Raw genomic sequence first — 21,983 nt, 5'->3', positions numbered from 1 at the left:
TATAGAGGCTATACGAGCTGAGTGGCTTACTCCTCTAGAGGTAGCAACTCCGAGATGGATGGGAGCGTTCACATGGATGGAGGTCCTCATTGTAGTTTGAGCTTGCTCGAAGTCAGTACCCCACATGTTCTTTGAGGTTCAAGGAGAGGATCACCTTCACAGAGTCTCAATAGAGGCTCCATAAGTTGTAGAGTGTTGTTTTCAAAGGATCCGATGTGTGTGTGAGGGAGAAAGAGAGAGTGGTGTGTGCTATGTGAAGGTTACAAACGGGAACAATTGGTGTGGTGTGCTATCAATTGATTATGCAAAGTGTGCATGTATTGGTATGCGTGTAGGCAGTGATCTATATGCGGAGGTGTTGAGTTTTGAAGGTGAACAATAGTGTACTGGGGTGCGAGTATCCTGGGCTATAGAGAGTTGTGTTCCCCTTTCCCCCTATCCACCATATAAAGCATTTTTTTATCAAACTATAGTTCGATCGAACAATATTTTGGTCGAACAATGTTTCGATCGAACTGCTAATTAAAACAAAAAAGAAAAAGGCACTGACAATTTGAACAAACTATCATATTTAAGCTTTTGTTGACTGGTCAGAGCACTTGGAGAGTACTTGTAGAGCTCTTAGAGAGCTAGCTCAGGTGATCATTCTACCATTTCTTAATTGTTTTTGTTAGTTTTAATTAACTTTATATTTTATGCTGACCCTATTGTTGTAGACCATAGTCTCACACTTTGGGGTTGGTATGCAGGTCACTACACTGTTCTTGACTATGTAGACCAAAGCATCACATTGTAGGAACGAATTAGCTTAGGTACTTTTCATGGTTGTGTATTAACAAGATTCATATTTTCATTCTCGTGATTTGAAACTCATCCGTACGTTCAAAAGATATGTTTGTAGGTGTCCACAATCCTTTTCCTTTCTAATTTTCATATAGACACTCTCCCATGTATAATAGTTTTGCGTTATATAGTTGTACCACTCTAGATGTTAAGTCACGGTTTAAGTATCACACCTTAACCAGGATGGCATCTTCTTTTATTTCATGGCCAATTGTTGACACAAAATTAGCACATTTTGAATTTGGTAACTATACTTTGGTTAAGATTCACAATGCAGCTTTCTCTTACTTGTGCCTCTTCCCACACACACACTCTGGTATATATATTTTCAAATGCAGTATACCATCCAAGTACGTACATGCAATACTTCCTTGCTTCCTTATCTTTTGAGGTATAACCCTGGTCATTTCTAATATGGTGGCGTCAAATAAACACTTAATGGCGTTTTTACTCAGAACATTTGACATTAAGCTATGTAGATACTCCCACAAGCTACGATACTTTGCATTCGTGAACAACAACTGTAAGTGAATTGCTATACTCCAAAGTGGTTTCACCACACAGATAGTAAATGTTTTTCTCTTTTATGTCTTGTCTAGTCCATCGGTCACCTGCACACACATTCACCGGTTTAGGCAATGTGTAAATGCTCCTCCTCATGTCGATTTGCGAATTTAGATCACATCAGTTATTTGTGCAGATCCGCCGATTTAGGCAGCACACCAACAAATTGCAGACTCACAAACATAAATGCAGATTTTCCGATTTACGCAACATTAGTGCAGATTCGCCGATTTAGGAAGCACGTCATATTGGTGTAGATTCGCTGATTGAGGCAACACCGGTCACAAAATCATGCTGGAGTGGCTGGCCGTCACTGTCCCTAGCATGCTTTTGTTACCCGAGTATAGAAAATGAAGGATATTTGGATTTGGATGTGAAATGGGTATATGTTGGCATATATTTTGCGTTGGAATTGGAATTGTATTTGGAATTGGAATGGATATATGATGATTTTCTGTCACGACAGTCTTTGTGGAATTGTACTTGAGATTTTGATGAGCAATAATGAGTGTGACCAATGATATTCTGATTCATCAAGATATGACATATACTACTTATTCTAGTGATATGGGACACTAGAATAGGTAATATGTGGATGATGGCAGGCATAAACAATGTTGCTTAATTTCATAAATGTTTCTTTTGCTGTTTTTGTCAAGTATGGTCTGCAAATTCTTATCTTTGCAACGGAGGACAGTTGCTTTCTAACGAAGAAGTATGTAATGGAATTGATATTTTATGCAGCTGGCAGGTGGCAAAAGCATCAAAAATTATTGGAATATGTGAAAGGATATACATTTTATGATTTAAGTTATGAGCTTTGGCCATTTATGACCGACCGGCCAGTTTATACTCACTTTGACCATTCAAGAAATCTATAAAGTAAATACATGCAAGAGAGAAATGGTTATTCTTGCATGGGGGGAGATTGCATCCAGTGTCTGTGTCTTTCTTCTCTCCTCTCCTCCCTCCTCTCTCGCCATGTCGGCGTAGAACTCCGCTCTAGGAGGTACGCTTGCACGTTCTCGCTTACTGTCTCTTGCTCTCTGTCGCTCTATGTTCGCATACGACGTTGATTATGTGCTACGAGATTCGTCAGGTATGTAGATTTGTTCGTTTATGGATTGCAGTATGTTCTCTTTGGTATTTTGCAGGGACTGCTACAGACGGAGGCGAGGTGGCCCTGCAAAATACCCCAAATAGCACACCGCTAACCATAAACAAACAAATCTGCATGCCTGACGAATCACACAATGCATAGTCCAAGCTGCACGCGAAGAGAGAGAGAGAGAGAGAGATAGAGAGCAAGAGATTTGGTGGTTGGTGGGAAAACTGGAGCAGCAAAGTAGAGGCGGGGGGTGTGAAGCTGCATAGTCATCAAGAGGTGGGGACTGGGAGTGAGAGCAGTTTCCATGCAAATATGCGTGCAACTGGCAGAAAGTGCAACCATGCCTGATCTGGTGCGAGTGCATTGTTGACGCATGTGAAGCCGTCGTTAAGTGATGTCGTGGCATGAGCTGGAGAGGAAGAGAGCTATGTGGACGATGCCCAAGCTTGGTGAGGTTGGTGGTGCATGGGATGGCTTGTAGCTTTCGCCAATTGACGACGCCGTGAGCACGTCATGTGATGACGTCAGAGAAAAAATACGGAGCATCTTGTGTTGCAGTTGTCGTTGCTACACCGTCCTCGTCGTAAGAGCTGATCGTGTCTGATGTCGTGTGTTGTTTGTGGACTGGTACCAGGGCGACAAGGTGGGTTTTTGGACTGTGGGGATGGTGATGACTATCACTATGGCAATGATGATGATGATGAATGCATACGCCAATAAGTTAGTGTATATAATTAAATATTAACCCTCTTGTGAGACGCACGTTCCCACCACACTCTCACCTTTAATTGGTTCGCACTGTGCACAACTGTGTCGAGGAGTTCCTTACATCCACTACATTTAAATTTCTCTTATTCTTTTGCTTCCATCACTTTTCATGTGTTAACCCTCGTGGCTCACGGACACCCTATCGCCTACGACGGACACCGTAACCGTATTATTTATTTAAGTAGAGTCAGGCATCGGGCTTGTCGGTCCAATAGGGAAAGGTAGAGTGATCGCCGATGAGAGGCGCACTCTAACATGAACATGCTAGGGTTAGTTGGCTAAGCATGGGCGCCCAAGTGTGAATGGGGTGAGCTCATATAAAAGCCAACTAAACCTAAAATTCACTCATTCTCTCATTGTGCAATAGAAGCTGCTTTTGCTCCATCTCCACCTTCTCCTTCACCATCTCCTTGTGTGTGTGTGTGTGTGTGTGTGTGTGAGAGAGAGAGAGAGAGAGTGTGAGAGTGTGTGTGCGATCGAGCGTTGCGGCGGCACGACGGCGGCGAGGCGATTGAGCGCGGCGTAGCGGCGTCTCCCTCTTCTTCGCGGCGCGGGAATCCTTCATTGGCAACTACGCAGGAAGGTGAGTGACACACCGTTCTTCCTTGTGAGCTTGTGTGTTGTATGACTGTGTGCTAGGAGCCTTTGTGGCTCGCACACGGCGCGTAGCAAGTCCCTAGCCTTGACATTTTTGGCGCCGCTGCCGGGGAGCTGCTGCGCGTGAAGCTCCAATGGCGACCTGTAAATTGTATTGAAGCTATGTTTTATGTAGGAAAGGCGCGGCTTAAGTTTTCTGTGTTCTGTTAAGCTCAGATTTGAGCTTACACAGTTAGTATTTCTTGCGTTTCTGCATTTTCTGGTTTGCACTGCAAACTGTCAAGTTTCGATTTTCTGCATTTTCTGGTTTGTGCACAGTTAGGCGCACAGTTAGTTAATTAAGCAGGTTAGTAATTAGGTGAACCACTGATTAGCAGGTCAGTAGGTAGGTGTGACAGTAAATAGTTAGGTGAGGTCAACGCGCACCAAAACGCGTACCAAATAATATTCCCAAAAAAAAAAATCGAAGAAAAGTTTTAAAAAAACCCTTTTCGAAAAATAAAAACGTGAGTGAGGGGGAGGTTAGATTTTTGGAAATAAAAAACGTGAGTTATAAAAACGGACGGGTTGGTTTGTATAAAAGTAAGATCGGGATCATTTCCCCATGCCCAAGCCCAAGCCCAGGCCCAGGCCTCAATCCTCAGTCTTATGATATATACTAGACTCACTCTTATATATATACCCTACCTCCTCAAGAGGGAATGAGAGCATGTGGGACAAGTCCTCCACTCTCCTCCCTTCTCTTCCCACTTGCACCCTTACACTTGCTATTTGGAGCCTAGTTCCCCAGCTAGGAAAAGACTGTTTCGGGCTTTTCTGGAGCAAAATAGAACCAAACAGTGGGCTGTAAAGCACAGCGCGTCCCTCCTAGCAATACGCTCATTTCGAGCTATCACACGGCCCATTCCACGACACGCTCTAAAAAATCTAGCAAAAAAACAAACAAAAAACACGCTAAAAACTAGTCACAAGGCCTCCTAGAGCAGCTTTTTGACACCTTAGGTTATCAAAAGCACATGCACTTACGCTCTGGGCGCGTGCTAGAACACGAGCATATTGAGGGTGCCTCTGTTCATACGGACACCCATTACCCATCCACGATAGGCTCTAGACCCTTAGAGGGGACACAAGGTAGCACCACCCAAGACCCTAAAATAGCCGCTAGTGATTCCTCCTCCGACTCAGAAATCATGGAAGCATACCCTACCCAAAACACTGAGAGAGAAGGCCATGCACCTCCCGAAGCTCCACAGCCTAGTACTAGTATGTTTATCCGTTTCATGGAAACATTAGGTAGAGCTACTCGCTCGGAACCTGATGCAAATGAAGCACACGAAGGGGGTGGGGAAGTGGACTCTCCTTTCACATCGCACGTGGACCCCACACCCCCAAAGAGTGTCCATGTGGATATCCTACCAACTTCTTACCAAGAAGGCCCTGTTGAGCTGCCTCCTTCAGAAGTTCCCTCTAGAGTACCGTTGGTGACAAGTAAAACCACAGGGAGCAACATTGCTTCTACCTCACAAGAAACCGTTAACACATCGACTCTAGAAGGATTGTTCATTAATGATCATTGGACATACGACCTCCACACTGAGCTGTTGACGGATCTACACTCTAGCCACGCCTACCATGTAGGATGGATAGAGATTGTACGATCCACCTCTAGTGCCACGAGCCTCGAAGATCAACAGAAAATGATCTGTAATGTTATCCATGGCATTATTCAATCAGAAAGGCAAAACCGAGGGGTAAATATACTCTCAACTGGCCCCATGAGATTTCTGGATACGAGCAAGGCTCAACAGCCTACTCTATCACAAATGGAGACTCCTCTAATGAGCCCCATGGACCCATCTTACGTCATTTCACCTGGGGTCTCTATGCAATCTGAGCCTCCGAGCGACAACTTTAGCTTCCCTAACTTGGCTCAACCCTCTTAAGGAAAACACAGTGCTCACTCCAAGGATAAGCCTGACAGAGAATGTACCGATGACATCTACAGTTAGCACAGTGCCACTACCTAGTGTCGTAGTACCTAATATGGGGCCTCGATCGTATGTGCCTCTAGCCCCTTATGCACACATGGCCCCCACACCTCCAATTGTACCACTTGTTTATGCTCCTCGAGTGCCGCTCCCTAGCCCTTATCCGAGTGGACCTATGCCCGGTTATGTTCCATATCCTGCATCATCCACACATATGCCAAGACCGGTACCCGTCCCTCTCCCACATATGATTCCAAGAGTACCTCCACCAGCTCTGCCTCCTCACATAGGTGACTTGGCAGCGTTTGCTCAAACCATAGGTCGATCTATCGCGGAAAATATGCGTCATGCATCTGATAGAGAGCCTAGAAGTAAGGCAGTACAAATTGCCAAACTCACGCAAAAATTCAATGGGGACGAAGATGCTAGAAAACACATTGAAGTGTTTGAACAAGTGTGTGATTCCTTAGGGGAACGCAACGAACTACATAAGTGCAATGCCTTAAGCTTGACATTAAGTGGGAAGGGTGGAGATTGGTATAGAACCCTAAGGGTGGACGAGAAAACAATCTACCCTACCCTTCGAAGGTTGTTTCTAAAGGAGTACATACGAGAAGGTGTGCTTTGGGGTGTAGCATCTCAGCTACAGAAGGCCGAACGTAAGGAAGGAGAGTCAGTAAGGGACTTCATTAGTCGTCTAAAGCACTTAAACTCTCGCTGCCCTGTAAATGAGCGCTTCAACAATAACCAACTGCTTGATTGATTCATTCGAGGGTTGAGGAATGAAGGAATCTATAATGGACTAGTGATTAGAGGTATCACAACCTAGGAAGATGTCACTGCCAATGCAATCCAATTAGAGGACAACTTGATGATAGCAGGCATGAGGGTGTCTACTGACACGAGATCCACTAGCTCACAAGCCATTGAGTATAAACCCATGACTGCAAAGCCCATTGCCAATGAGCCAAAGGTATTTGAGACATTCTTGACGGACCTCACCAAGGCAATCCAAGAGTCTCTTAAGGATAATCGACCCCCTCAAAATAGTCACATGTATCCAAGAAGGGAGCAACAATGGTGTTCCATTTGCTTAGGTCCACATAGCACTAGTGAGTGCCCTACGTTTAGAGTAAAATTTAATGGAACTTGCAACGCATGTGGTAGGTATGGTCACCAAGCTAAGGATTGTTTAATGATCAAACGTATGATGGCAAATAGACCACCTGTAGCCTAGACGGATGCACCTCGAGCTCCTGTATTGATGCCTGCTCCACCTGTTGAGCAACTACTGCAACACATGGTCCCTAGATCTCAAAATGTTGTACAAGCTACACCGCTACCACCTCCTGTGCTAGGACCGCAGCCCCCGCATCCAAGAGTAGCCCCTATGAACCAAGTGGGTTGCGAGCCATCTAATGCTTATGCAGATGGTTGTGAGGAGGAAATAGACACTAGTATTGCCTACGGACTTGATACATTGGAAGAGTGTCCTATATACTACATGGAAGATTGTTGGGGGCAAGTCAAGCCGGTTTATCAAGCTGCTGCTCTCGCATCCAGAGGTCAAAATATCAACACCCAGGCTAGGAGGCTACCTCTTCAATGCTACGAGTGTGGTGGACCACATCGGGCAGCAGAGTGCCCTATTAGGCTGCAAAAGAATGCTGCACAGATGCAAATGAATCAAGGGAGCACGTCTGCAATGCCAATACTCACATGTAATCGTTGTGGCATAGATCACTTGATTGCCCAATGCCCCTATAACCCAAATGCGCCTAAAATCACACCCCTAAATTTGGTCGAAATTGCTAGTGTGACATCGCCAATACCACCCGTCGCACCCGCTTATGCGATTACACGATCCATGCTTCAAGGGCCAGGCCATATCCTCGAAGAGAGAGATACCGCGTCAGTTATCCAAGCAAAGAAAAAGAAGACACGAAGGAAGAGGTCGCAGAATACGGCAAAATCAAAGCCAAGTTCCAAAACAAACATAGGAACAGGAGATGACCCCGTGTATATGAATGACCTCGAGGATGATTCAGATTCGATCGAGACAATGGAGACTAGAACCAATACCACAAAGGGAAAGACCGACAAAGAAAACCGTAACATGGAACCAAATGAAAACCGAATAAGAGAAAACCATAAAGAGCCTCTGAAAACACCACAAGTGTTTCCAAATCCAATCCAAGACCCCCAAGATAAACCACAGGGGCAAAAAGGGAAGAATCGTAAAAAGAAGATTGGGACGTACCCAAACCCAATAGACGAGATTGAGCAGGTGAAACATCTAAGAGGTTTAGTGGAGGAGACTCAAGGGGAACTAGAACCAGAACCCATGCATGTCAAAATTCATGACACAGTGTTTCTCACGCAAGTTCATCCACCCCACATGAACCATAGACCGTTAGCCATATCTAGTATCATCCAAGAAGGGAGTGAGGAAGGGACATCAGAAAGTGAGCATACACCTTTCTTGTTGGAAAGGATGTTTAACGAAGGAATACCTGATCTCATTGAGGAATATGAGATTCCATCCTCACCAGTTCCTAGTCAAGGACCTACACCCTGCAAAATGCCAATGAATGTTGCCAAACTAGTGGACTTCATGTCTTCTGAGGTCCGAACCACGATCATAGCAAAGCTGTATGGAGATCCTGAGTTATTCCTTGCACTTCGAGCATTCCTTAACGGAGAGCTACGAACGGGATTACCGCAGTTTGCGCAACCAAATAGGCCTGACTCGATTATGATTGATGAGGAAAATCATGTGCAATCACTTGACTTAGATGGACACGAGTCTGTGATCGAGGTACCCATTAACGAATTAGGGCAGTATTTTGAAGGCGACGAGTCTAATGCGACCCTACCCATCACTACCAAGGGATTAACTATAAAGGGAATTCTTGATGGTGGTGCGGGAGTTAGCATCGTTACAAAAGATTGTTGGGAATCCATGGGAAAACCCTGCCTCAGTGTTACTAACATTGTGGTAAAGATGGCAAATGGTACCATAGCCAAACCTATGGGGATGCTCAAGGATCTTAAGATCAAAGTTCTAGGACACAAGGTACGACATATGTTCATTGTAATGGATTTCTCTAAACACCCTATGTCATATGAAATGATTTTAGGACGACCATTCATGAGGGAAGCACAAATGGTTCATGATTGGTCTAAAAATCATGTCTATTTGCAATTCCAAGACTCTGTCCTTAGAGTGGATTTGGTGACTGGTAAGGTACACCCCTTAAGGAGTAAAACCATTATTGATCATCGCTCTGACACCACAGTTCACTCGGCCCCCCTACAATATTGTTACACTTGTAAGAAGTATACAGACATTGGCCAAGATTCTCCTTACATGGATGTGTTACCGGGTATGACGGAATCAGACAACGTAGACTGGGTACACCTAGCTGCAACCATAGATACATGGGGAAATAGAGGAACCACTTGGGTCACACCAGAGGGGGAAGAGGTACCACAAATTGCACCTCTGAACATGATAAGTGCCATACATGCATCTTCTAAGGGCAAGGCAATTGTGGACCAATCTGACAGTGACACCGATAGCTCAATAGAAGACTTTGACCAACACAACTCAGACACTGACTCCCAGAGTGAAACGGATTCTGAATCTCATGAATTAGAGAGTGGAGCAAGTTCAGAGTCAAAACATTTGGAAGGACCGAGCACATCAACCGATGATAGCTCCTCCGAGAGTGAAGAGGACACCAACGAGGACTCCTTTAGTGAGCCAGATCTAAATGCAAATCAAAAGCAGGTCTCAAATAAGAAAAAGAAAAACCTTAAGAGACGTCGATATCGAGCCAATGTACGTGCTAGGATAAAAAAGAAGAGATCCTCAGCAGAATGGCTCAGTTATATAGGAGCATGTGATGCTCATCGAAAGTTGGTAGACAATTGGGGTGAATATCTCCAAAATGTTATGTGGTGTAGACCACGACCCCATGACATAGCCCAATTAGAGATCATAGACAAGCCAAAGTTGAGCCGCACTGCAAGGAGTCGTCAAAACCAAGAGTTAGCTCGACAACACAAGAAAGCAGAAATGGAAGCACAAACCAAAGCACAACCAGAATCCACAGACTTGCATCCTGCACCAGAACATTTCAAATCTTACACCACAGGGGAAGCAAAGGTTGTGTACACAAAAGCCCAAAGAATACCTATTGATGGGAATAATGGAATCTATGATGGTCCGGCAATAGTTAAAGAAATAGAATTAGCCGACCCCGGTGAAGAATCAAAACCTGTTTTTATTGCCCAAGACCTCACAGAAGTTGAAGAGGCGGTCCTCAAAGAGCTTCTCAAGGAATTCAAGGACGATATTCTTAGGCGTTGTGCCCGCGAGGATTAATATTTTTATATCTTGCAAGAAGCACATATGGGCATAGCAGGAGGACATTTTTCAGGAGACCTGACTGCTAGAAAGGTGCTGCAATCAGGCTATTGGTGGCCAACTTTATTTAAGGATGCATCACTTTTTACAAAAGGGTGTGATGAGTGCCAACGTTACAAGACCACACAGCGCAAAGACAGAATGCCCTTACATCCTATTAAAGTAACCCAACCATTTGAAAAATGGGGCTTAGACTTTGTAGGTCCAATTAGTCCCGCAGCTCGCAACACTCAATCTCGATATATTCTAGTTGCTACGGACTATGTAACAAAGTGGGCTGAAGCTAAGGCTTCACAAAAAGCTGATGCGAGGACAACAGCTAAGTTTCTTTTTGAGAACATTATCACAAGATTTGGTTGCCCTTTTGAAATTGTTAGTGATAATGGTACCCATTTTATAAATGAGGTAATAAGAGAGCTTACCACGACCTTTATGATATCCCACCATAAGTCTACACCTTATTACCCGCAAGCTAATGGACAAGCCGAGAGCACCAACAAGACTCTAATCTCTATTTTAACCAAGACGGTAGAAGCTCATCGCACTGATTGGGATTTGAAGTTGACATCTGCTCTATGGGCTTATCGTACTGCTTATAAAGTGGCTATTAATTGTACGCCATTCAAAATGGTATACGGCCAAGAAGCGGTTATGTTTTGGGAGTTTGTCATTCCTAGTCTTAGGGTAGCTTCGCAAGAAGGATGGAATGGTAACCCCTTAACCGAGCGTTTGTATATCTTAGAAAAACTAGACGAAGAGAGACAATTGGCAGGGCAAAATGCTCTTGTGGAAAAGGATAGGAGAAAGAAGTGGTTTGATCGCCATGTGAAGGACAAGGACATCAAAGTTGGTGATAAAGTCCTTATGTATGGAGTACGTAAAGAGAAGAAAAAGTTGAAATATGCTGGTAAAGGACCATATAGAGTATGTGAAATTACCCCACAAGGTACCCTTCATGTGGAAACTCTTGATGGAGTTGAAACCATTGGATTCCTCAATGGGAGTAAATTCAAAAGATATTATGATCCTTTAAGCCAAGAAAAACAATGGGCCATTCATCAAAAGAAGGCCGCCAAAGCACAAACCGAGTTAAACAAGATACAAGCTGAAGATGAGGCTAAGGAGCGACAACAACGTATAAGACAAAAACGAGAGGCTAACCTTGGAGTCACAAATGCATTCCACATGGAAATCGAAGAGGATTGGTTGGACTCTGACACCCCTCTACGATACCCTATTGAGTTAAATAGTGCGTATGGAAAAGTGCTATATAACGCCTTATTGGACACGGGTGCTAAATATAATCTGCTATCCTATGGGGTGTGGTGTCAGTTAGAGAAGCCACCTCTATCTGAGAGTATTATCCAAGTCAAGGGTGTCAACAAGAAAAATACTACGGTTTTTGGAATCTGGCACACTTCTGTCAGTTATGACAATGGAATTGTAGCTCAAGACTTTTTGGTCATGCCTACTGGAACTATGGAGGGTAATATAAACCTAGGCCGCACGTGGATGATAGCCACCAAATGCACTATTGATTGGGGGACTGGGGGTGTTACAACGCAAAAACCAACTCTTAGCCCTACCACTCAAGCCATAGTCCCTGAGATATTGCCTAAGGAAATAAAACCCAAGACATTGCATGTCCAGGAGGTTGAACCATACGTCCCCATAGCCCAACTCTCTAGAGCTTCAACTGATGTAGTTGAAAGAAAGCTTGAGACACACAAGAACCATCCTAATATAACAGAGAAAACATACAAGTGGGTCCCTAAAGCTTCTGTAGTGAGCATGGTTGATGCAAAAAAACGGGAACCTCGTAAGAACCGTCCCACTCACTCCAAGAAATGTAAAGAAATGTTGCGTTGGATTCCTAAACGACTATTGGAAGCCCAAGGATACTATGAAGGAAATGATCAAATCTGGGTGCCCAAACGTAAAGTGTACTCTTACCTGTCACCTGGCCCATGTAAACCCAATCCTGTGGCTCCAATACAAATTGAAAATCACGGAAAGGAAAAAATCATGGAATGTTACACACCCGCTCTAGAGCTAGTTTGGGTACCAAAGAAAGAACGATTTGTTCCACCTAGCTCAGGAACAGGGAAATCAAATGAAGCTTCTTGCTCTTCATGTAGTTCCTATACGCAAATAGAAGTTTCGACACAACCTCCACCTACCACTGTACATATCCATACAAGCACGAAAGAGTTTGCACCTCCCGGGGTAAGTTCACCACCTACAACAACGTTGCAAATAAAATCATGGGAGAGTACCTTACCACCCTTGCAACTAGATGAAACGCATAGGGCGGTCGAAAACTATTGGTTAAAAACTTCACCCATAACAACTTGGAACAATTGGTTTCAAAAGGTGACGACCTCATTCCAAAAGGTATGATCTACCCAAGGAAGGGGGGAGTGTTTGCTAACATCAATCATTCACTCGCTCCCCTCTCAACCTTCCTCCCTGACCTCTCAATTCCAATCTTAGGGAATGTATATATATAGCCTTATACTCACAAAAAACAAAAATAGTAAAGAGCAAGAGCGACTAGCAACAAGAGAGCACCCTATCAGATCTTACATATAAAGTCCAAATTAACCGTGTCAATTCAAGAAACACACAAAAACAACTCTTATGTTTTAAAGGCCTAACCAAATCTATCTGTCTTGTCAAAAATGGCTACTTCACCAGAGGCATGCACTTCTATTTTTGATGAAAGGTACCCTTTGTCTTGTCCTCAAGTGTTCTACGTATGCTACCCTATACTTTCTTGCGAATGGGATTTGATAGAGAGCCTTGCATGTGAGAGAAATTTTGAGGAGTTACAATGGCTGATACGTCTATGGCTAACTTTCACACTGACATGCCTCCTAGAGGTATAGTGCCTGTTTTTGGATGTGTTAGGTAGGACTTATATGGATCTCCATCCACATGGCTGAGGACATCTGCTTCAACGAAATGAGCCACTCCATACCTCCAGGTGTACTACTTTGCATGATTCATGTTGGTGGATATGTGTAATTGCTAATAATGATTTTTCATTCTTTGTTTGAGTGCAATAGTTATGATTGTTATCTGCCATTATAGATGTATAAATTTGTCTTTGCTTAAGTTGATTGAACTCCAGTTTAATCTTATGGATGAGCCTGGAGATTAGGAGACCGTGACTTTAGGTTAACTCATTTACTTGACCACTAGGCCTAGCTAATAAAATTATCCGAGTATTTGAGACCTTAGGAATGTTTTAGGCAGAGAAAGGCTTGCTCACTTAAACAACAAAAAACACTAGTGCGAATACCAAGGAAATGGAAGCAAAAAAAAAAAACAACAACAACATAAGTGCCACAAATGATAAATCTTACGCTGGAAGAGAAATCTTGGCTGGAATTGGTACTTCACTCACATGTATTGTCTATGGTACTAGAGCCCTAGAGGTTCCCAGTGTGGGCGCTTTTCCTTGAGAAGCAAAAAACCCCGAACATACAAAATAAGCACACACGTCACATGATTGTGACCCAAAGTAAAAAAGTATTAAAAAAATAAAAATAATAAAAAAAGAAAAATTAAAAGACTTCCATTGAGCTTACAGTTAAACATTTCAAGCTTTTGTTTGCAGTTGTGAGAGCGAGTTTGCTAATCAAAGCTGAAAAGCATAATTAGGGAATCTTGCATTTAGATCATCTTCTTAGCTTAGCTAGTACTAGAGTAGTTGTTTTAACCTTAGTCATAGCTAACTAATTGATAGACTCACCCATAAGCTCAAAACTCTTGATTAATTAATTTACTCAAAGTGCAATTTATTTGTCCTTAATGGCAGTCTAACATTTCATAAATCTTGCATTTACTCATTTCCACATGTACTTTACATTCCCCTCATGATTTATGGCAATATAATTCCGCTTGCTAAAACAGTGACTTTGCCTTGCAGATTCAAATCTAGATGCTCTACAACATGGACATACCAAGATTCAACTCAATAGCTTCCGAGGACGGAATCTACATCAGGAAGGGGGGCAATGTTAACCCTCGTGGCTCACGGACACCCTATCGCCTACGACGGACACCGTAACCGTATTATTTATTTAAGTAGAGTCAGGCACCGGGCTTGTCGGTCCAATAGGGAAAGGTAGAGTGATCGCCGATGAGAGGCGCACTCTAACACGAACATGCTAGGGTTAGTTGGCTAAGCATGGGCGCCCAAGTGTGAATAGGGTGAGCTCATATAAAAGCCAACTAAACCTAAAATTCACTCATTCTCTCATTGTGCAATAGAAGCTGCTCTTGCTCCATCTCCACCTTCTCCTTCACCATCTCCTTGTGTGTGTGTGCGTGTGTGTGTGTGTGTGTGTGTGTGAGAGAGAGAGAGAGAGAGAGAGAGAGAGTGAGAGTGTGTGTGCGATCGAGCGTTGCGGCGGCACGACGGCGGCGAGGCGGTTGAGCGCTGCGTAGCGGCGTCTCCCTCTTCTTCGGGGCGCGGGAATCCTTCATTTGCAACTACGCAGGAAGGTGAGTGACACACCGTTCTTCCTTGTGAGCTTGTCTGTTGTATGACTGTGTGCTAGGAGCCTTTGTGGCTCGCACACGGTGCGTAGCAAGTCCCTAGCCTTGACATCATGCGGTTGGTTACATGCATAACATTTGGTAAATCTGGAGGAATTTATTAACTATAATGAGGATCCTAATTAACTATCCTTCACAACACCTAAGTAATCTGTGGATCACGGTGGTCTAACTTAACCAAACGATATAAGGATCAAACTAAGAAGAAAAAAAACAAACAACAAATTTGGCCAATAAAATCAATATTACAAATAAATGAGCTTAGCTTTGAAGTAAGATTGCTATCATGATTCCCTTTGTCAGTGTGATGTCCATATTGCTAGGACAATTTGCTAGCGCTGATACCACTACTACAAACAAGAGCGCGGTGTCCCTGCAAAACAACCAAAATAACACGTTGCAATGCATGAAAAGCACTAATTTGTATACTTGGAACATTTCATAGCGCATATGCAATGCCGTACACGAACAAAGAGAGACAGTGGACGAGATAGAGTGAGAGAGCACATGCAGGTGCACCTCCTAGAGCGCAGAGTGCTACGCCGGCACAAAACGAGAGGAGAGTGGAGAGGAGAGTGGAGAGGAGAGAAGAATAACAAAGAAACTGGGTGCAATCTCCCCTCATGCAAGAGTCACCATTTCCCTCTTGCACGTATTTACTTTATAGATTTCTTGAATAGTCAAAGTGAGTACAAACTGGCCTACCGGTCATAAATTGCCAAAGCTCATAAGGAGCACTTAAATCATAAAATGTACATAAACTGTTTATCCTTGCGCATAGTCCAATAACTGCTAATGCATTTGCCACCTATTAGCTGTAATAATTAGATAATTATCAATTCCAATACAAATAGCCTTGGCTAGTGGTTTGTATGGTGTCCCCACTACTTTGGAGGGTTTGAGGACAGCATTGAGCCTCCAGTAGAGTGAGAATATGTGCTTTCTACGTGATGCTCATACACATGCTCCAAGGCAAGTATGAAATGATTCAGGTGGTTCCTATAATCTAGGAAGACAACACCAAGCTTTTATAGCGGCTTGGCAGCCACAAAATTTCTTCACAATTAGTTATGGCATTCAGTGAAATTATCGGCCATCTGTGTGGATTTTCCCTTCTCCATTTTGTGATCTAGCTAGTCGCTGTATATTTATTCATTTGTTCATCATGAGAATCTCCCCCTTCTTTGTTCTTGTACCATGTACGCTCATGATATGGGAATTCTAGCCAATTGGACAGTTTCCAAACCAAAATAGAAGGACACAAAAAACGAGTAGGTAGCCAAAACTACTTTTTCAGAAACGATTAATTAGTTTTTTTGGGGGGGGGGGAAGAAAGGAAAAGGGAAGGGTGGGGAAAAAAAGGGGAAGGAGAAGGAGAGGGGGGGGGGGGGGGGGGGGGGGGCTAGGGCTAGGGGGTAGGCTAGGGTGTGTGTGTGTGGGGGGGGGGGGGGGTATTTCTTTTTTTTTTAGTGCTTAAGGGATCCCCTAAGGGTAGCCAAGGCGAATAGCCTAGTGGTTAAGCTTCTCTTGTTAGTGTCTACGTGCTGAGGTCAAATCCTAGGCATTAGGAGTGCTTTTGAAGCTAATTCGAGATGCTGAAGCATCTTGGGAAGATATTGTGTATTGAGAATGAAAGTAAATTAATAGGGAGGCCATGATGTTTCATTAACTGGAATCTACAAAGATCCCTTGGCTCCAGGAGAAAATGCAAAGGAAAGGGTATACTTTGCATTTTGAACGAAAAGCTTTAAAAAAATAAAATGCTCATATAAGCTTGAATGAAAGGTTTTTAATGGGAGTGCTAAAAGATAAGCAATTAAAAAAAGGAAAAAGGGGGGGGGGGGGGGGGTTCTATGCACGCGACCAGGGGGAGGGGGTGAGAAGACAATTGACTCGTAGGCTTTTGTTGGGAATTAGAGTTCGGGATAAGTGTGCCTCACCTTAGTCTTCAACTGACTGAAAGGAGGGGAAGAAGGAGAACATCTGTTAGAAAAACTAAAAAATAGAGTTAAAATTACAAAAAATTCGATTGTCTTGAAAAATTTGGTCCTTGAATCCACCCTAAAGGAAAATTTGTGTTTTTGAAATTGATTTTTTCTAAGCAGTCTCTCTTTTTCTTCTCTAATTTGTGGAAATTCTCAAAACATCCCTCAAATTTAAACATTCCAAAAGTATCCCCGATATTTTGTCGCAAATTCCCAAAATGTGCTTCAAATTTTCCAAAGTTCCCAAAATCCCCCCGGTTTTGAGAATTAAACTCTCCAAAGATAAAGAAACTTGTAGCTTTGCATAAGAAGACCGAATCTATCAATACAAGATGGTAAAACTAAAATTTGAGTTGGTTATGTAAGCTTTGGAGACGAACTGCTTCATTATTTTTAAACATAATTGGCCTTTTTTTTTTAGGTGATTTGTGAGAAATTACATGCTAAGCACTCAAAAACAAATCTCTATTGTTGAAAAGGAATAGAGATGAAAAAATCTTGAAGAATCTAACGATGTCGTGTGTGTATGTGTGAGCACGTGCTAGAGAGAGAGAGAGAGAGAGAGAGAGAGGGAGAGACGTGTGTCGATAGGAGTGCAAAAGAAAAAGGGAGTTTGAATTGCAATGAAAATTCTCCTATGATATCAAATTAAACTTAAAATGTTTTTGGCCTGTCCAAAGGGCTAAGGCCATAGTGATGTGTTCCCTTTTTTCTTAGTGAAAAATCTAGTGTAATTTAAAAATTAAAATAAAGGATGAAAATGTTTGATTGGTTAGTCATGTAGTGGGCACTCGTGAAAATGTTATTAGTGGTAGTGAGTGGTGACAAAAGATATCTAGATAAGATATTTTTCAAGATTATATTATTGAATGTGCTCGAAATTAGAGTCTTGCCCCTCTTTTCTCGTGTGGAGACTCGAGCTAATGATGGAGGGGGGACAAGCTCTTTCCCACTCGAGAGGAAAATCTTTAATCTTTAATCTCGTGTTGACGTGCAAGGTGGTCTCTCTTGTGTTGAGTAGTTTGCACCATTGCATGAAGTGCTTCTTGTGCCTATATCGTCGGCATGTTACCGGCATGCAACCGGGAGACGTGTGCAAAGCATGAGCAGAGCAGATTAGCAGCAAATGGAGCTGTGCATGCAGGAGCACTAGGAAATGTGGTGGTAAATGGTTTGCGAGGGGGTCACATAGCAGGAATGATCCATAGCTGAAGGTGTACTATAATGACTGTTAAGTTTATTAGCAAGACAGAAGCCGAATTACTTGCTATCGCAGACTCACGTCTATACTGTTGTGCAGGTGCTGACCTCGATCTTGCACTCTGCGAGCATACTTCATGACGATTCACTCAAGGGCTAAGCCTGCAGGTCGTAAATTCGACTCGTAATGAAGCGAAGCATGGCGAACGGCAGAGAGTGTTTTGTTGTGGGAGGGGCTGGCAATGGCCTGTACAAGACAAGCTGCTCGGAACCCACCATTTCCATGGCCAACTCTGGTTTTGGTGCAGCGCAAGCATAGGAGAGGAAAGGCTTGTTTAAATATTTCTGTACGTACTCCTCTCCCCATTCTCTCTATGTCGGCACTGCGTGTGAGAGAGGGTGCAGGTTCAACATGTCATATTGGTATCAAGAAACACGCAACTGCAGCAGCTCAATAGCCATTACAAGGAGCAAGCTCCATAGCGTCTCCCTTATGAGATACAGCTACGCACACATATATTATATGAGCTGTATTCGTGGCCATTTCTGCAAACCATCATCTTCAAGCACTATGGCCATTACCATAGCTCAAGCTTGGCATCATAGAGGAGCATAGCCGGCTCACCAGCACATGCTACGTGGGTTTGATAGCTGACAATTAAGACCGACATTGGCCGCGCCAACACATCACGTGCAGCAGCAGTTTGTGGCCTTGCATCAACACATCATGTGCAGCAGCCGTTCATGTGCGCAATCACACAGTCAATTACAGATTTTCAATTTTAAAGGTTTTTAGAAAAAAAACAATAAATCAACGATCTGAGCATTTGAGAAGGAAGGACGAAATTACAAGGCGGGGTCTCTCTCTCTCTCTCTCTCTCTCTGCATCCAGAAATGCCCATATTAATCATGGCACCTAATGTCTCTCTCACTCGCATTCACGTTTACTACAGAATGGTATTGTGCTTGATTGGAGGGGAGGGAAGACGTTTGCTACAGAATGGCATTGTTCTCAACTGAAGGGGAGACCTCATCGTGGATTTGTTTGTCCTTAGGCAGCTCGAATGGGGGGGGGGGGGGGGGGGGGGGGGGAGGGGGGAGAGAGAGAGAGAGAGAGAAATGTACATCCCGCCCTTATGTGCAGGAGCTCCAATCGTGGCAAGTGGAAGGATGCCCTTAAGCCATGGAGAGAGAGAGAGAGAGAGAGAGAGAGTGCACTGCATATGGAAGGATGTCCTTGTACATGTCTGCACAATATAGAGAGAGAGAGAGGGACATAGTTGACGTGTTGGAGAGAGAGAGAGAGTCCATGTGCGCGGCAGCGAGAGCGCCGAGAGAGAGAGAGAGAGAGTGTTTGATTTGTAATGCTTGCGTGGTAGAGAGAGGGAGATAGACAGTGGCAAAAAGATAAAAGCCTTGTTTTTTGGCATTTCAAAAGGGCTAAGGCCATAGTGATAGTGATGTGTTCCTTTTTGTTATTGAAAATTCTCATATGTATTTTCTTTTTTTTAAAAAGAATGAATTTTTTTGATTGGTGAGTGCTGTAGTGAGCACTCATGAGAAAGTTAAGAGTGACACTGAGTGGGTGATAATGTCATGTTTTCTCTGAGGAGATATTGAGATAAGGTTTTTTCCAAGATTATATTATTGAATGTGCTTGAAATTAAAGTCTGGCTCCTCTTTTCTCGTGCAACCTCCATGACTAGGGTGTCCGGTTTGTAAAAAACTAAAAGGTTTTCGATGATTGGTTTCTTTATAATACAATGATTAAAACGTTTTCGATGATTGGTTTAAGTTAGTGAGAGGAAAATCTTTATAATATGAGTGCGCCATTTTGGAGAGATTCTCTTGCGTGTTTGAGGTGCACGTTCTGTTGTTCCCATGTCTATCACTCAATCTAAGGGTGTGTCGCAGTGCAATCCGTCTCAAAGGGGCTCGAAGGCCAATATTGTCATACGACGTACTCGATCCGCGGCCTCCAGTAAGACACCCTCGTCACTTGTAGGCTGTTACTCCTCTGCAGTCTCCTCCAATGCGAAATTCTGTCAGCTCCGTGAGTCCGTGACTGCCTCACAAGCTCTTCCGTCATCTTCTACGACCATATCGTTAGTAATCACATTAGTTGTGGTGTAATTCGTGATGACCATGAGCATCTTAATTCTGTGTTTTGCATAATTGTAGTGGTGGCTCGAGAGGTGAAACGTGTGAAACGCTATGTTGATCACGCCACCAAGGTGATGGACGTGCATATGCGCTTGCTGGAGGACCTCGACAAACTTGATATGGATGCAAAATCTACATTGGACGTGCTTACGGTGGAGGAGAGGGACATGAATCGACAAGCGGAGACCTGCTACACTCGGGCGATGATTTCCATTCTTTTCTCTGCTTAAAAGTCCCCTCTCCCCCTTAATCTCTCTTTTGCGATTACTTCTTGCAGGGGGCCACGGCAACTCTCTCTCTCTCTCTCTCTCTCTCTCTCTCTCTCTCGTGCGTGCAACCATGCTTTTTGTCTCTCACAAGAACATGTGTCAATTTATAGAAGACACCTCAGAATGTGCGCATTCTCATGCACTCTTTGCCCAGGCGTCTCCCTCCCCTCAAAGCTAAACATAATGCTATGGACGTCTGTAATAACAGAACACTGCTACGTTGTTCACTCTCTCCCTCAAGATCAATATCAACCCTCACCCTGTGAAACACGAGTTTTCAACAATTCCAACACTTGTGTGCGTCCGCTTTCCGGCAATTCTATCTTGGTTTCAATATTAATCCACCTAGCCTAGAACCTGCGCAGGAATTGTTCCATGATTTAATTAAATGGCCCATCGCATTGATAAGACCACACTCAAAAGAGACTAAACCTAGGACACATCACACCCAGCTAAACCAACGCTCTAATGACGTAGACACTAGCAAGCCCAATCTTTTTGTCAACTTTTTAGTGGTGGATAAAAAAGTATTCAAACAAAGGCCTTATACTTCTTGAAGATTGGATCGTGGGTCATAAACATATGAAGTATAGAAAGCATCGATGAGTATAACTACCAGTTTTATCACTTTTCCCATTGGGTGTCTTTGTAGAATGATCTTTTGGTGTTTTCAAGTTTAATCTCTATCCCAACATTGGGTGTCATGTGCACCTAGTCACGAATGAATAAATAGTCTAGTTTCAATGGGTTTTTAATGGGCGGCATCGTTATGTATGAGAGAATCAACAATATGTGTGTTTGTGTGCATGCTAACACGCCCATACACACACACACAGTTTCAAACTTAAATTTTAGGAAAAATAATCAAAATACCCCTCTAATTTGTGGAAATTCCCAAAATACTCACATTTTTGAAATTCCCAAAGTTGAAATTATGAGTAGTTTTGTGTAGCCTTTGAAATATGGAGTGGGTGGAGTGTAGATTCCATATAAACGCCAAGAAAGGTAGTCCCAACGTCCTCATTAATTGGTATCTCACAAGATACCTTGCTCTGGAAAAAGGAAAAGAAAAAAGTTTGGATCACAAGTAAGCTCAGACAAAAGAAAACCTGTGCCATATGTGCTAGGTAGATATTTCTCTCTTACTAAAAGCTAGGGAGAATTATCAAACTACTATTTTACATGCACTGAAAGGTGGTCCCAGCGTCCTCATTAATTGGTATCTTGTGCGAGAGGTAGTCCCAACGTCCTCATTAATTGGTATCTCACAAGATACCTTGCTTTGGAAAAAAGAAAAGAAAAAAGTTTGGATCACAAGCAAGCTTAGACGAAAACCTGTGCCAGGTAGATATTTCTCTCTTACTAAAAGCTAGGGAGAATTATTAAACTACTATTTTACATGCACTATTTGGTTCTACTTTCATTTTCAATACACAGTATCTTTTTAAGATGCTTTAGCATCTCTAATTAACTTCAAAAACACTCTTAATGCTTAGGATT

General features: G+C 43.1%; 1 protein-coding gene across 1 annotated transcript; it reads left to right on the top strand.

Moving 5' to 3' along the window:
• The first annotated feature begins 17,744 nt into the window (after positions 1–17,744).
• Positions 17,745–21,051, top strand: LOC147443380 (uncharacterized). Its single transcript, XM_086529258.1, has 4 exons — positions 17,745–18,065; positions 18,152–18,398; positions 19,966–20,104; positions 20,233–21,051. The coding sequence occupies exons 2-4, from the start codon at positions 18,294–18,296 to the stop codon at positions 20,442–20,444; spliced, it is 456 nt and encodes a 151-aa protein (XP_086385384.1). The 5' UTR covers positions 17,745–18,065; positions 18,152–18,293; the 3' UTR covers positions 20,445–21,051.
• Positions 21,052–21,983: the final 932 nt, after the last annotated feature.

Source organism: Adiantum capillus-veneris, chromosome 14 (assembly GCF_014529385.1).
Source record: "Adiantum capillus-veneris isolate H3 chromosome 14, ASM1452938v2, whole genome shotgun sequence".
Lineage (NCBI taxonomy): Eukaryota > Viridiplantae > Streptophyta > Polypodiopsida > Polypodiales > Pteridaceae > Adiantum > Adiantum capillus-veneris.
The sequence above is the reverse complement of the archived record's forward strand: the minus strand, read 5'-3'. Positions and strand labels throughout refer to the sequence as shown.